At 39.0% G+C, this 16,234-nt stretch overlaps 1 protein-coding gene across 1 annotated transcript in view; it reads right to left on the bottom strand.

Moving 5' to 3' along the window:
- Window positions 1–15,391, bottom strand: part of LOC109478208 (cadherin-23-like) — a 28,078-nt gene extending 12,687 nt beyond the window's left edge. The window contains exons 1-21 of the mRNA XM_019779664.1: window positions 14,853–15,391; window positions 9,220–9,297; window positions 9,015–9,089; window positions 8,627–8,769; window positions 8,320–8,373; window positions 7,685–7,774; window positions 7,387–7,479; window positions 7,164–7,274; window positions 6,206–6,349; window positions 5,771–5,849; window positions 5,336–5,445; window positions 4,693–4,893; window positions 4,017–4,172; window positions 3,590–3,754; window positions 3,391–3,458; window positions 2,930–3,176; window positions 2,268–2,495; window positions 1,978–2,050; window positions 1,626–1,747; window positions 889–1,351; window positions 253–456 (exon numbers count right to left, since the gene is read on the bottom strand). Coding sequence (XP_019635223.1) covers window positions 253–456; window positions 889–1,351; window positions 1,626–1,747; window positions 1,978–2,050; window positions 2,268–2,495; window positions 2,930–3,176; window positions 3,391–3,458; window positions 3,590–3,754; window positions 4,017–4,172; window positions 4,693–4,893; window positions 5,336–5,445; window positions 5,771–5,849; window positions 6,206–6,349; window positions 7,164–7,274; window positions 7,387–7,479; window positions 7,685–7,774; window positions 8,320–8,373; window positions 8,627–8,769; window positions 9,015–9,089; window positions 9,220–9,274 — 2,881 coding nt within the window. The 5' untranslated portion in view covers window positions 9,275–9,297; window positions 14,853–15,391. The remainder of the gene's footprint in view (window positions 1–252; window positions 457–888; window positions 1,352–1,625; window positions 1,748–1,977; window positions 2,051–2,267; window positions 2,496–2,929; window positions 3,177–3,390; window positions 3,459–3,589; window positions 3,755–4,016; window positions 4,173–4,692; window positions 4,894–5,335; window positions 5,446–5,770; window positions 5,850–6,205; window positions 6,350–7,163; window positions 7,275–7,386; window positions 7,480–7,684; window positions 7,775–8,319; window positions 8,374–8,626; window positions 8,770–9,014; window positions 9,090–9,219; window positions 9,298–14,852) is intronic.
- Between the last annotated feature and the right edge of the window lie 843 nt (window positions 15,392–16,234).

Genomic DNA, 16,234 nt, shown 5'->3' with positions numbered 1-16,234 from the left:
ATTTGGTATATGTCTTTCCGACAGGCTTACATGAATACAGCAGAGTATAGCAGCTTTCAGTAGAATTTTTGACCTAATTTCCTGTATATGTGCCTAGCACAACCTACAATTCAACCTTCCTGTAAGTCTGTGGTTACACCATCCCCCCTCAGTTCTCGTGACTCAAATAACTACCATCACCCAAGCAAACAGACGAAGACACCAAAAACAATACATTTGTAGATGTGTAATTACACTGTAAAGAGGACCTACCTGTTGAACTGTCTATGGCCAGGAGGGTAGTGCCGGTCAAGCTGAACATCACTTGACCATTGGGACCTTTGTCCGGGTCGTTGGCAGTGATGGTGGCCAGCAGCTGACCAACCGGCAGCTGCTCCTGGATGTTCTGTTCTATCTCATCACTGCTGAACTCTGGAGCATTGTCATTCACGTCCTGGAGTATGATAGTCAGAGTGGCTGGCAAGAGGAGGAACAAAATAATGTTAGACTACAGTGTACATAGTTTTACTGAGTTTAGAAGTATCACTTGAAATACTTTTCTGCATACAGGACCCTGATACTGATAACATTGCACTTGCATAGAAGCACTGTTCAGTACCATGGACAGAACCCTGATTCTAAGAACATTTCATTTTCATGGAAACATCGTTCAGTTCCAAGGACAGGAACATGATACTGATAACACTGCATTTACTGGAAACAGTGTTCAGGACTGGGCCCAGATACTGATAAAATTGCATTTGCTGGAAACAGTGTTCAGTACCAAGGACTGGACCCTAATACTGATAAAATTGCATTAAGTGCATTCAGTATCAGGGCTCTGATATTGAATTTTACTGTTGGGCATGATCCTGTGCTCGTATGACAAAGTTGAAAAGTTCATCCTACCTGTTGCGGTTTGCTCCTTTGGCCATGGTGCTGCAGTGTCGTTCACCTCAAGCCTGAGGACGTAGTCTTCTGCAAACTCCCTGTCCAGTTCCCCATTCACCCACACCTCACCCGTGTTGGTGATGTTGAACAAGTCTGGGTCCACAGTCTTGACTTGTCCGTTCTCATCCTGTGCCGTGATGGAGGTTATCGTGTACTCAAGGTTGCTGTCCACATCAGAGTCCACAGCGGACATGTCGGCCAGTTTAGATGGGTAAGGGGTGTCGGGGTATTCTGGCAGGGAGTCAGTCTTCTCCGAAGGGGTGAAGACTGGATCCTTGTTGTTGATGTCTTCGATGGTGACGTAGAGGGTTGCGGTGCCGGTCTTCTGATCGGGATTCCCGCGGTCCGTAGCGGAGACCACGAGGGTGTAACCGTCCCCGTACAGATCCCGATCCAAGGGAACCCTTCCACCTGGCGACACCTGAAGGAGTAGAAAACAATCATCATTAACAGCTGTAAAGGCACAAGTACTGTTTGTTATACATCTTTGTATTATGCATTCAATTTTTGGTCCTATTTTGTAATAGCAAATGATCCTTGGAAAGATTCCTAAAGATATATCCATATTTCATAGCCTACAAATGTACCAAACCTCTCTAATTATCATAATATAATCTTCCTCAGATATCAACACAAATGGTGAAGACAAACTTTCCATAACATTAACATTCCATTACCAGTGAAGATGGTATTACCTTGATTTCTCCATCGTTGGTGATGTAGAACTTGTCTTTAGACCCTGATGCAATGCGGTAGTCTATCCTCCCATTGAAACCGCTGTCCTCATCTGTTGCATTTAACTTTACCACAGGAGTGTCTGTAGAGGAGAAATATTTAGTTTGATGTCATTCTCTGTACTTACTATCATCTGAATTCAGTGTCTCACAATGATACATATTGCTATAAGATTATACTCTACAGTGCTCAAAATACTGGGTGCATATGCGCCCTAGTGCACCCAAATTTTGAGCTGTGCACCCAGTTTTTGCTGTGTATGATGCTAAAATTATGAGTTTTAGTGTAGAAATCTTTCTATTCCCAACCTACCTCCCGGAGCATCCTCTGGTACAGTGGCATTCACCACATTCTGCTGGAACACTGGGTCATTGTCGTTTATGTCCTGATAAATAAGAAGGATAAGAAAGTAACAATATTGTAAGTCTCTGGTGATTGCGTAAATATACAATATATTTCAATTACAAAATGTCATACAATTCTGTCATAGAAATCCAATTTTACATTTGCTCAGTGATTGCTATCTAGTGGAAATTAAGAATCAATGATGTTGCTCAAAGTCTTTCTGCTAAATCTGACCACAGTGGGTAGTTCATACATACCTCAACAACTACAATAACAGTTGTTGTGGAGTTTAGAGGGGGCTGTCCTTCATCCATTGCTTGAACAACCAGGTGGAACTCATCTGGACCATTGAGTGCCTCGTAGTCCAGTGGCTGTGTCAGGCTGATGATGCCACTGTCTTCATCAATGGTGAAGTTGTTCATATCATTTCCATCAATGATGGAGTACGTGATGTTTTGGTTGATGCCCTCATCCCTGTCAACAGCCTGTTGGTCATAGAAGATAATGTTTAGAACAACTTCCTAAACATTGACCTTCAAGGCTTTATTTTTGTTTTGTCATAAGGAAAAACTAATGATGCCTGAAAACATGCAACAACAGATTGGACATTCCAGTCTTAAAAAAAGAATTTTGGGTTTTTGTAACGAAGCCCATTTCCTGTGTCTGACCTTTTATACCCATGTCATTCTGCCTGTCAATCTTCCCCCAGGTGGACATTACATGGGTCTTCAGAAATACCCATGTAATGTCCACCTACTCCCAACTTCACCCTATTTCCTGTGTCAGGCCTTTTGACCTTTTATGTTGTTGCTGCCTTATGTTGTTGTCTATTACCCCGCTCTCTCTTGTCAGATGATGGTCACATGTGCTTGTTTTAACATAAAACTGAAAACTGAATGTACAAAAAGAATGTACTTACCTGAACTTGTAAAGGTTCATCAAAACTGGTGGCATCCTCCTGGATGTAGACTTTGAAGGTGGATGATCTCTGGAAAGCTGGTGCGTTGTCGTTAACATCCGTCAGGGTAATCTGGAGTTGCACGTTGGATGCGCGCCCGCCGCCATCCTCTGCCAGCAGGGTGAGGAAGTACAGCGGGATGGTCTCTCTGTCCAGCTGGTTGCCCTGGGCAACCGTTATCTGACCTGTTAGGTTGTTGACGGCAAATCTGGGGAAACAAGAAATCAGACATTTCAGGTTTCCAGGAAGTATGGTGGCTTCGATCATTCAATAAAAGCCAGATATGATGTCTTTTGTGGTGTAGAAAGGCTCCGAACTGTTCATGTACAAATTATTCAATTAAAGGTTTTGTTGGAATAGTGGTGGAAAAGTGAAGAACATTTTAATAATCTTCATAATGTAAAATGGACAAAACAACTTACTTGTCACTCCCGCTCCCTTGCAAACTGTAGGTAATTTCAGCAAATTCACCAGAGTCCAAATCTGTTGCCTGTATTGATAATAAGAATTTATCAAGATGGTCAAATCTACTGCAAACTCTAAATTTATAAACCAAAAGTGACTAGGGCATGAAACCTTTTGAATCAGTGGGTAATACTGATAAACAAAACAGTTCCTTACCGTGATAGTTCCTACAACAGTCCCATCTGGAGAGTTCTCGGCTACAGTCAGGTCATACTTAGACTGGCTGAACACTGGAGAGTTGTCGTTGGTATCCTCTAATGTCACCAGAACTGTGACATTACTGCTGAAATGCTCAGCTGCCATGTCTTCTCTTGCAATGACCTGAAATTACACCACGTAGGTACTATCTTTTAAAAAATCTGTTGAACTTAAGGTGGAGGGGATTGAATTATGTTATTTAATCAGGTCTTTAATTCAACCTGTACGTCACCTTCAGGCTTGACCTTCCTATCAATCATCTGTCAAAATCACCTCCCACCCAACATTTAACTGGAGCAATTAAGACATAGACACAAACCCAGTCTCAGCCACCCAAAATAATATTTTGGTCTGCACCTCGAAATAATGGAATAATAGGACTTACTTTGAACTGCACAGATTGTAGTGTCTCATAGTCCAGAAGTCCGGAGTTCTTGACTCGGATGTTCACTGCAGCCTGTCCATAAACAGTACTCGGCACCACCTGGAAATACTTGCTGCCTTCTTCATCTAGGGTCAGTGTAAACCTTCCATTGTCACCCTGGATGGAAGCAACAAAATGTTATTTGGATTCACATCATGATCTGCATTGTTCACCTTAGAGCAAACAAATAGAGAAGAAACAAAATGCCAGCCATGGGTAAATGTTTTGGGCTGCCCTTTTGGCCATACAAGATATTCTGACATGAGAAAAAGGGTTAGGTCATTTATTTTGCATCAAACAAGCAAGCTAAATATCTCAATGGGGGTCACGAACAGTGGTCCTCTCCTTGGTGCTGAAAAGTAAGTCTGTAGTATTCTACAACAAATAGCTGTAGCTATAGCTGGAACAGTGAGTCTCAAAAGGGTTGGGATAACAATCTAGTCTTTGTGTTTCAATCAATCAATCAATCAATATCCTTTATTTATACTGGAAATGCCCAAATGTTTAATGAGCTTGTGCTGTCTTGGTTATTACAGCAATCAGTAAGATTATCACCCATACCTGATAACCCATACAATACACCAATATCTCAGTACTCATACCAATGGCCATCATCAGATAGACCACTCATTCTTACCTCATCATTATCCTCCACCCTCATGTCCAGACCTCCCAGGGGAATACCAGCTGACGTGCCCTCAGGAATGGTGGCTGTGAAGTAGTCCTGGGGAGAGTCTCCGCTGCCATTGTAGAACGTGGGGATCTGGTCATTCACGTCTACCACGGTGATACGTACGCTGGTGTTGGTGGATCTGGCATCACTGCTGTTTTCTCTGGCCTGGAGAGGAGGAGTTTGGGATTGTTTATTTGTTTGTGCCTTTGTGCCTTTGTATCTGCTGGCTGCTTTTTTATTGAGGTCATGAGGGAAGAGGTCAGGATCAAACAAAATATAACAGAATACAGGTTTGGTGATTAAAGGCCTAAGAAATACATTATTATGAAGTGGTAAAAAATCCATAGACATATGAATAAAATATAGATATAGACAAAAATATACATGTATGTTGTGTCACTGAATAAACATAACGTTTTTAGGCAGATCGAGGCTGCACCAATTTCTTGGTTCTCAGATTTTAAGAAAAATCAATGAAGTGGGCGGATGAAAAAATTAGCCTATAGGCATCTTAGACACAAATTAACGCTAACCATTGAAACTAGGGACTTCACTTAAGATTTTATAAGAAGAAGTCTATACCCATGTTGAATGTTACGTTCCCTACCTGCACATCAAAACTATAGACTCCTCCTTCGTCCCTCTTGCTCTCTCTGTCCAGCGTCTTGGCAAGACTGATCACTCCAGTGGTGGAATCAATGGAGAAGGTGCCATCATCTGAAGTAGAAGATAACAGATAGATTTGTCAGAAAACAGAAACATGAGCACAAGGGCACCTTACCAATGTGTAACTGCAAATAGCTTTCCAATGCATTGTCATGAATTTTCAATGCTGCATCCTTATAAATCAACTTACACCATGTTATCAAAGCTATCATATTACATTTCATATTTATCATGTATCACAAGCAGAGACACAAACCCTCAACCCCGTCACCCAAATCAATACTTCCACACCCCAATAACTACACATATAAGCAGGATCACACATAACATGTAAATAAACAGGAACATTGCCAAGAAAGATCATCAATGTACTTACCCCCTTCGGTGGAACAAACAATTGGATTATTGATGCCATAGTCTCCATCTCTGGCATTGATAGTTATGATAGATGTACCCTAGAGGAAAACAGGAAATAACATTTAAACTTACAGTTGATCTTAGTCCTTGAGGAAGGTCACGAAGACTCCCAATGGTATAAGTTAAAGTAATAAATAATTTAACACTAGTTAACCTGCTATAAGGTACCAAAATATGGCTGAGCAGGATCATGAATAATAAACATATCTTAGGTTTTCAGTAAATTTTCCTGTGAGACTACTGTTTAAAGTGTTTTCAAAAAACGATTTGAACATATTTCAATCTCTGATGTCTGAATTACTAGTCAGTAGGTAGGCAGGCAGTATTACTAGTTCAGCTCCTACATGTAAGTAAATAAGTTAACATGTAAGTAAATGAGTAAACAACATCTCACCAGTGGGGTGTCCTCATTGACTTGTGTTGAGAAAGGCTGTCCCAAGAACAGAGGAGGCTGATCATCCTCATCAACAACATTCACTATCAGGACAGTGGTGCTGGTCTTGAAAACTTGGTTTCCATTTAAGCTGCCTCCTCCATCCTAAACAAGAAGATAGAGACATGATTATTTACATGTATGATACAGGGTATCATTATTACCTTTACCTTCTTATCTCAGTGTTCGAAATACCTGTCTGCAGTCTGCAATCTGCATATAGATTTTCAAGATTGCAGAAGAAAAATTTATACAATCTGCAATTTTGCAGCAGGAAAAATTGGCACTTGGGATTTGGCGCTCTTGGCCCCAAGGAAAGACAACACTTAAGCTCCTGTTCTGAAACAACAGGAGCTTCTTCACTAATTTGCATCAACCTTGTCTTGACTTGTCTATCTTTTGTTTCTTTTTGGACTTCCAAAAATTTGTCTTCACTAATTTGGATATCAATCAATAGTTCATGCTTATAAGCCTGCAAGATTGTAGTATGAAGGCTTGTGTATTTGCAGAAAGTATTTCCAAATTGCAGAACAAAATTTTGACTCTTCTGCAATATTGCAGAGCACTGAAAAAAAGTATTTCGACCACTGCATCTAGTCCCATCCTCATGTCTGAGGGCCGGGGACTATTAGAACATTGACTATTAGACAGGGCTTATTAGAACATTGATATTTGTACCAATCTGTAAATCAAATGCTAAAGATGACATCAGATTCTACCAACAGCTTTTTAATGAAGCATTTCATTTTGCATTCTACATGTACATTAACATGTGATTGGAACTGGTATGCTATTTAATTACAGGGCTGAAAGTTCAATAGCCTGACTGTATCAAATTAAATGTTCCTTGTCATGTCTATTATACATTATAGTAAGTAACTTACTATCAGAAAAATATTGTATGGTGAAAACCTCTTACCTGAGCTCTGATTCGGAGTTGATAAACAGATGATGACTCATAGTCTAGCTCTTCCTTTAAGTTCACAACTCCTGTCGGCCTGTCAACCCCAAACTTTGTTTCATCTCCAGCCTGGTGTGAAAGAAACATTAAAACAAAATTACAGACATGACAGTTTCAACGTTTAATTAAGTCCAAATTCAATAGCAAACTCAAATGTATTATTTTATGTGTAGCCACTTACCTCTAGATAGTAGGACACAGTTCCACCTATCCCTTGGTCTGCATCAGTTGCCCTCACTCTGAATATGCTGGTTTGGGTCATGTCAAAGTAGTTCTGAAAAACACAAGGACAAGAACCAAGTTACATTTCAATATGAAATCAGTAGATATCAAATTTAACACACTTCTGAAACAAAATTTCCCTGTGATGACAAATTTACCAGACATTTTCCTTTTTTTGTGTAGAATGATTATGATCATACTTATTTCGATCATAATAACATCAGAGAGCTTGAGAAAAAGACTGCAGTTTAACTCACCTCATTGACATCCACTTCATAAGGAATACCCTGGAACACTGGACTGTTGTCGTTGGCATCAGTTATGAAGATGGTTGGGTTTTGTTGTACCTAGGAAAGTAAACCATTAGATACACGTATCCATGCATTTAGATCCAACACTTTCTAAACAATTATGCTTGGTTTTAGCATGTTTTTTGGCGATGCCTCAGGGGCAGAGCAATTGGTAATAGTACTGCGATTGAGTTGAAATATTCCACGAATGCATTCCCTAGGAAATTAAATTTTGTCAGCAAGATAACTCAAGAACAGCTGGATGGATTGGTTTCATACTTGGTTGGTCCGTACGGTGTGACTAAATCTAGGAATGATGAGATTTTTGGCCACCTAGTAGCTTCCCTTGGTACTGCAGCTGAACTTCTGGTCTTGATATCTAGCGATCTGGACATGCTAGGGTCATGAATTTTGGATCGTAGGTAGCTCTTGTGCTTGGAAACAAGCCACGCGAGTTAAGGTCCCCTAGCAGCTTGTTCTGGAACTGCAGGACAGTTTGTTTAAAGTAACTTTTAAAGTAACAAGATAGAGCTCCACAGAATTGTGCGGCATAGTCTACATATCTGAGAAATAGTCATGATTAGTAAATGCTCAATACTTACCACTGGATTTATCCCATCTGAGACTGTTACAGTAATCTGGTATTCATCTGTTAGCTGTAACATAGTTAGATTCATTGTCAGGAATTAAATGTCACAGTACTCATATTGCTCAAACTGTTTAATAGCCATCAAAAAACCTAACCCACAGAAAAATCTTAATTCACCGCAGAAGTACCTCTTAGTAATAGCAATGCTGTCTCAAAAGGTCACTTTTAACAAAAATGGGTTAGTATGGTTTGAATGCAGCATTAGCATGAAGGAACATCTAAGCTATATTCCACCTGAAAATATTACATGCTAATCTTACCTCTCTGTCCAATGCTGTTTTCAAAGTAACGACTCCAGAGCTTGAATCAACGATAAACAGGTTGTTTGAGACTTGTCCTGATACTCCATACGACAGGGTATCACTATCCGCATCAGTTGCACTCAAGGTGTACACTGTAGCTCCTGTCATGGAAGGTTCGAGGATTATATTATTATACATTTCAGTTTGTAATTCATTATACAATGTGTATCATTAAATCCTACTTTCATTGTAGAATGACAAAGCGGAAAGCCAGCAAACTCTACTACCATAAGATACAATTATGTATATCAAAACCCTGTATTTAAAACTTTTGAAGGATCGTCAAAATGGAGGCATCTGCAAGTAACATTGTACATGGTACACAGCCTAATGTGATTGCACCTACCAACTGCTGTGTCCTCAGGAATTTGTTCGTAGTCCATTCCGTCAATGAAGATTGGAGGCTGGTTGGCCTGCACACCTGAAAAACGATGCCCATTGTGAATCCAAAGGTCAAACTGCATAACCAAAAAGATATGCTTAAAAAAGTAGCACTAAAACAGCAGCATCCACAAAAGGACTGTCAAGGAAATGTATCATTACAAACTTACCTGTTCCAAGAAGAATGCCGACCACACCCAGTACAACTGTCTGTCTCCACAACATGGTGTTTTGTGTTTGCTTCACTTCTGAAAAGCAAAAGCTAAGAAGTCAACCAAAGTACTGGCAATGCACATTATATATTTTCAACAAAAAATTTAATAGACACATAATTTTATATTCATAATTTCATAATTATAGTCTCAAAGACAACTGATCTATCTACATTATCCATATAAATTATGGTATCATTGAGAGAAAGACACATACATGTAACATCTTCCCATGCCTAGCAGTCTTGCACTTACATGTAACAATACTGAATGTATGTTAAATATTGAAAACAACAATTTTCTCCATGACTGAATCAGCAAGCTTCTTATTCAGTATGACACCATATGGTACATTTAGATATAACTAAAATACACATGAGTGCTCAGCAAATAACTGGTCTTAATAATGCCATAGAAACTTAAAGCTTTACAGAACTAAACAAATATACCGGTATGTTTGGCCAGTGAATACAAAAGCTCAAAACAGGTGATATCTAAAAATCAATACTTTCATGGCATTGTTATTGTAACCCTCACTTGTGTTGTTTTTATCAGAAGATACAATATGCACATTCTGTTTTGTACCAAAACATCTTCAGTTTATTTTTTGTTTGAAATGCATTGTAGTTATCTGTGTTTAGAAAATAATCATTGAAAATAATTGATGACAAAAGTACCTGATACCAAAATATCAGACACATCTCCAACAATAACTGAACACTGTATTGTTGATAATGATGAAGTTTATTTTATATGATGAAAATCATTTTTGCAGTAGGAGGGGGAAGGAGGTTCTTGCAACTGAAAGGTCCCCGCATTAGGGATTTCAGAACACATGGAAAATGTTGATGTCAGTCTAATTTAGAATAAAGATCATAGCCAGTCCTATGATAAAAATATCATACACATGTACACATATTCTGGCAAAGGCACTTACTTTATGATGTTCGTCCATCATTAAAGACACTTAGTTTATGCAGTATTTTGATCAGACAGTTGCTGATAATTGAAGTATGTTGCAAACTGGAGTAAGCTACATGTAACCATCAACACTTGTCAGAAACATGAGTAATTGTTTGACAGACATCTCTCAGCAACAGGGGCTCTTGGGAACAAGGTTGTTAAAAAGTGGGCCTGGGTTTGTATTATGCAATGATGCTTGAGTGGTAAGTGTAAGAGCAAATTTACTAACATTGCCATGGCAAAGCCAGGACCTCTTCCAAGTGTTTATGGAAAACAATCATTATGGGTATGCACTGTGCACCTTAATAATGAACTGTACACAGTCATATACAAATTTAAAAGAAAAAAGTGTTCTTGTGTTCCAACATAACATAACAATATAAAAGTTAAACCTTTAAGTTGGAAAAATAATTCTCTTGGGAAAAAGTGAGAAAAACTTAATTTGCTACAAAGAAAATGAACACTTTGGTTTAATACACTGTAACAGTAATCAGAATAAGTGCAGAATTAACCAATCGAACATTGAAGGAATATTCAAAGCAGGTGGGAAACTACACAAATGGTAGGAAAAAGCTCTGTGTTCAGATGTTTAACTTAAAGTCAACATATAGTGCCTTTATCAGATAATCATCTTGAACCTGTCACCATACCGGCAGTCACATGGCAGAATCAATGGCTGACACAGGAACTTTGACAGGATAAGCAGACAAATTCAATGCAGTGACCCAAAAAGCACACTTAAGTAACACATTAAAAATCAATCAACAAAACACAAGGCTAAACTTCTATGCAGTACACAAATAACACATCAAAAATCAATCAACAAAATATCATGTTACAGATAAAAAAGACAAGGTTCACCTTTTGTAATTTAATCATCGAATTCTATGTTGGGTTTGAAGAATAGATTCTGAAGCGAAATGTTTTCATTCTTATGAAGAAGAACATGTTGTTTGTAATACTGTAATACAATTTTTTGCCGTTAGTATCAAATGTACATTTATCCTGTCACAATTTGATTTTCTGATATCATTTCTGAGTCTTCTCTGGTTTTGCCTTTTTCGATTCTGTTATTCTTTTGTCCACAATCAACTTTGTCATGCATTCCAAACCTGTTACAAAGCACCTGCCCCTGAGAAAACATGCTACACCCAAGCATAACAATGTCTACCATTTTTAGGTACTTCAAACACCATTGGTATTTGTGTGACATATCTGCAACACAGCACTTAGTTATATCAGTGGGGTTGGCCAAGCTTTCAGTCAAAAGGTCACAAGTGTTTTGCCTGCTATCTTGAGCAGGTGTCGATGTACAAAGAAGGAAATGTGGCTTAGATATTTTAAAGTTTGTGAGTTGCCAAGAAACAAACCCACCCAAAATTTACCTCGTTTCATGCTTATGTTTTGAAAACACTGGACAGATTAGTTCTCTATGCATATACTAGTACAACCAAGGTGTCTCACGTCTCTGATATGCCATTGTTTCAGTCAGATAACGTATACACTGTACACTAGGGAAGGCCACAATTACTAGTACCCACATAGGGACATTACTAGCTGGATGTCCGATCGGTTGGACAAGTAATTGATTTAAAACTATGTTTAAAGTCAGAGCTTGAGTTCAAATCTGAAAAAAAATTGTTAAATGGAACCAGCTTGAAATGAACAGGAATTTCTGCTGATAATTGACCAAGGACATTGGAAATGACCCACAAAGGTCACCTGTTAGAAATGTTATTTTATTCTTTTCAAATATCTAGCTCATTGATTATGAATGCACCAGAAGCTTTTAAATTCTAATAACAGCCAAATTTGTCCCTCTTGGGATTTTTTTTGCTGTGATAACAGTGGTCTGTTGTTTCGCAATAGGCATCATAGATTTTGAAGTAAATACTTTCCAACAATTTCCCTTTTGTATGTTTTTAAAGGCCATAAGTGTACAAAAGAGAAATCCTTGTTATCCTTGAAATATTGTAGGCCCCAAAACTTTAAAATAGATTAGCCCACAAACCAAAAGCTTCCTCCTGCTGTTCAACCAAGTACGGAAATTGTCAGGACAGACAGGCATATGCTAATTGATTTTCTACTCCTGATTGAATTAACTGGAATGAATGAAGGTTCCCAACCCATTACACCACAAGCTTTCACAGTGCTCTACAGGCAAGGTCGTATTACATGTACAGGAGACAAACCTATTTTGGTAGACATAAGCAGATTAGTAATGCTTTTAGCTGCTGCCTTTTTATTAAACCTGGCCTGTGTATTGCTAATGGGCATGAATATGATTTAATTTCCTATCTGTGGTAATTGCATATTATGGATGGAAAACATTGATAAGAGTTCAACCAAATCTTTCAAGGACATTTTCTGTACATGAATACCGGTATATATTTTTGAAACTTTAAAAAATGTTTAGTCTAGTAAAGTATATAGTCTTCTCTTCATATGTGACCTCTGTACTGGCCCATTTTCTTCACGACTTCAAACTAAGGTTGAAATAAACAAAAGTATACAATATGAAAATTACATATCTTGAGAACAGGCATTTCATAGTTTTCATACCAATCATATAATAAACACATAATGCTTGCAAGTGTAAACCTACCTGAACAAGGAAAAAAGATCTTCAATCACAGAACATGCAACAACTGGGTCTTTCTTGGGTCCCTACCTTTTGAATAATACCCCCTACTTTTAAAGAATAGCTTTACCAAATTGAGGTTGTTTCCGTTAGACGGTTCAGTTTGAATTGCTTCTTTTCTCTCTTAACACGAGTTACTGCATACATTTCCTTGTCAACAAATTCAACAAGCTGCCAACAGGTTGCAGTTCAAAAACAACGTTATCAAAGAAGGCCTTTGATGTTTGCAAAAGGTGTGGTTAATGTACAACTACATGTTGGTACGTCATAGCTGGCCCAGAAAGCAACCGTGTTATTTTCCACTCTTCATCCGGTTTAAAAAGCCAAGCATGGCGCTTCGGTTATTTTTGCAGAATGATCCTTGCTAAAAGAATGCATGATTTTAGTTTATTTTTTCTGAACCCTCTTTTCTTGAATTTGTTGAAATCGTTTTATGTGTAACTATCAATACTGGTATTAAGCATTACAGTACATTAACAGCTGACAGAATACTTAAAATACTGTAAACAAATATAGCAATACAGTTTCTTTTTGAATTCAAAATAGCACCTCAATTTTGTACCTTTTTGTTCTTGTCACACAGTTTGTTGACTTCTTAAGGCAATTTAGAGTAAGGATGTGGGTTCTTGTCTTTTGTGTAGTACATTTCCTTATTGATTTACAATGCTCTGTTGTCTTGCAGGCTTAGTAATATAGCAAACTTCCTGTTCCAGATTTCTTAAGTAGTTATTCACATATCATAAAACACATAAATGTATTTAATATATTAACACTAAATATAGTCTGTACAATACATTCAACATTTAACGGGTATGGGAATTCATTAAATGATCATTGATTATTAAAACCTACACAATGATTGTAAATACAGAAATCATAAAACAAAACACACATTAAAAATCTTCTTTTTTAAATGTTACTATGTAAACTGTCTATTGAGACTTTGAATGAGCTTAAAAGCAAGAGGCCTACCACTCTTTATTAAAGATGCCCTTAAGATGGTTTGCACACCTGTCGAGGTTCCGCAGGTATTTCAAGGGCCCTTAAAGGACATCAAAAACAAGTAGGCCAGTCCACAAGATTTCTTTTGGTCACGTTTTGACCATAAACTATATAGCACTGTCATCTAAAGTCCAAAGCTCAATAACTTAAATGGGGGGGAGGGCACTGTGTGTAGCCACCTTGAAACTTACCCATCATAGGTATGAAGGTAAAAAGTTTAGAAGGAAATTAAGGAGGAATATAGTAAACTTTCTTTAACCTTCGTAACGTTAACAGCACTTTTAGTACATGTTTACAATACACAGTAGGTTGTGTTTTCCCAGTAGTTATGACCATGCAGAGATTGTGAAAGCCACCCTGTAACAGTTGTCACTGACCCAGAACATTCCCAATCAATACATAATCTTGTTTTAACTGCAACAATTGGACTGTTTTTTGGTCAGAGCTTTTAAATATTTCCTACCCACCCCCTTTTTTTCCGATACCTCACAAAAATATGTCGCTATTGTTTGTGATATTCTATATATACCTGTATAGGGTGTGGTCAGGACGAACAGGTGTGTTAGACCTTAACTGCGATAGCTTGGAGCCGCCCAGACTATGTCACTTCCTCCAAACGTATTATGATTTACCCACTGTATAGTGGGAAAGGAAAAACTGGCAGGAAAAAGTTGCTGGGCCCCTCCCTGGAATGTTCTAGTGGTGGGCCAGCTGTGAACCGTGGGTCCGCCATGTTGTGCCCCGGCTGAGTAAGCCATCAGCCGCTTTTGTTCGGCAGGATTGATCTAAATCTGCCTCAGCGGGATAAATGGTCCCTTTCATCACACGAGGGCATCCGCACGTTTTCGATGTATCCCCTCTAAATCCTACTAATGGATTGTTGCCAAGTAGGGCGTGAGGAAAGGGACTAGTAAACCAGTATTTATGCCGGTTTTTAGCACGTAACGACATCTAGCACACGGAAACGTTGGTATAGGTTACTCACCTGTACCTACAGCAGTGCACGGGACAGTCAAATAGCCCCGGGGTGACAGACTGACGATGTACCGTTATATGTTTCCCGTTTTCTGCTCGATATTATGGAACCTCTTCAACGTCTTCTGGTTTCCAGTTCTTCCAAAGCACTCTCCAAGTCCAGAAGTGGCTCCGCCAACTCTAATTAGGGAGTCAAAAGCAATCCAGTTTCCGACGGTTCGTTGGAAACAAACCCCCTCACACCTTGAGTTGTGGGCACAGGTCGGTCCGTGGTGCCAATGTTGTTTCTGGCAGACGACAGCGGTGTTCCTCTTCCGCTTCAAGGCCAGTCTTGGGTGAATTCTGTCAGAAATACTTCCAACAACACCTTACTTGCCCCCTGGATGGTTTAGTGAGAGAACCTTACACGAAATTCCCAGCAGTGTCCCGTTTCACCCATCGATAGAACTGCAAACAAGCCCGCCGTGCTCAAACAATGAAGTAATGGTGCAGTTATCGGACCGGTCCACTGGTACTTATGGGGGAGCACTACACCTGCGCGTCACGGTTCTGTCAAAAACAACGCCATTGCAAAGCGTTAAAGAGTGGTATCTCCCGTTTTGCTATATTCATACTTCTTGGATGTTTTGTAAAGCAGACAAAAAGTAATAATATTGCAGTCTCTGTATCTTACTTCCGCAAAGGTGTTTTCGGGACAAGAGTAGTTACGTAAGTATCAAAGGGCGGCCAGGTTGACGCCCTTTGCCCAGACTTGTTGATAACAAATCTATTTAGATTGAAATTTATCAGCATTTCCACCTCTCTTGATTAGCTTTAGATTATGCCAGTGACGTGAAATGGTAAAATTGGTGATACATTCATGTAACCGTGTACTCACTCGGAAGTCCAAGTTCAAAACAAAACATCTGTAGATCAAACTAATAAATGAATTATTGATTCTGAGTGATTGATTAGTAGTATTTGACATTAACATGCATTTAATGTACTATTTTGTGTTTCCCATCACTTGGGTACATTTTCTACTAGAGATTTTTCTTAACACACACACACATGCACACATACACTCACACACATACACATGCGCGCGCGCGCACACACACACATTCTGCAAGCTGGCATGGTTGCTGGGTTAGCCAATGATACCTCACCAAACACCTGTCGGGGTGGGGTTTTGCTTGAATAGCTTTGCCGCTAAGGTAGCTTGACAAGTGCACGGTGCACCGGTGACAACCTGGCCGTTATATTCCCTATGACTAACCTTGCTATATGAAGTGTTCTCCATTCTAATTGTTATTCTTCCCTCTGTCTCGAAAGCGACGCCGTCGATTAGTCATAAGTACTCCATGGTAGTGCCTGGCACCAATTGTGGTTGTAAAAATAACGGCGGGGCAA

This window comes from Branchiostoma belcheri, unplaced genomic scaffold, assembly GCF_001625305.1.
Source record: "Branchiostoma belcheri isolate BF01 breed outbred unplaced genomic scaffold, Haploidv18h27 scaffold43, whole genome shotgun sequence".
NCBI lineage: Eukaryota > Metazoa > Chordata > Leptocardii > Amphioxiformes > Branchiostomatidae > Branchiostoma > Branchiostoma belcheri.
This window is presented reverse-complemented; position numbering and strand designations above follow the sequence as displayed.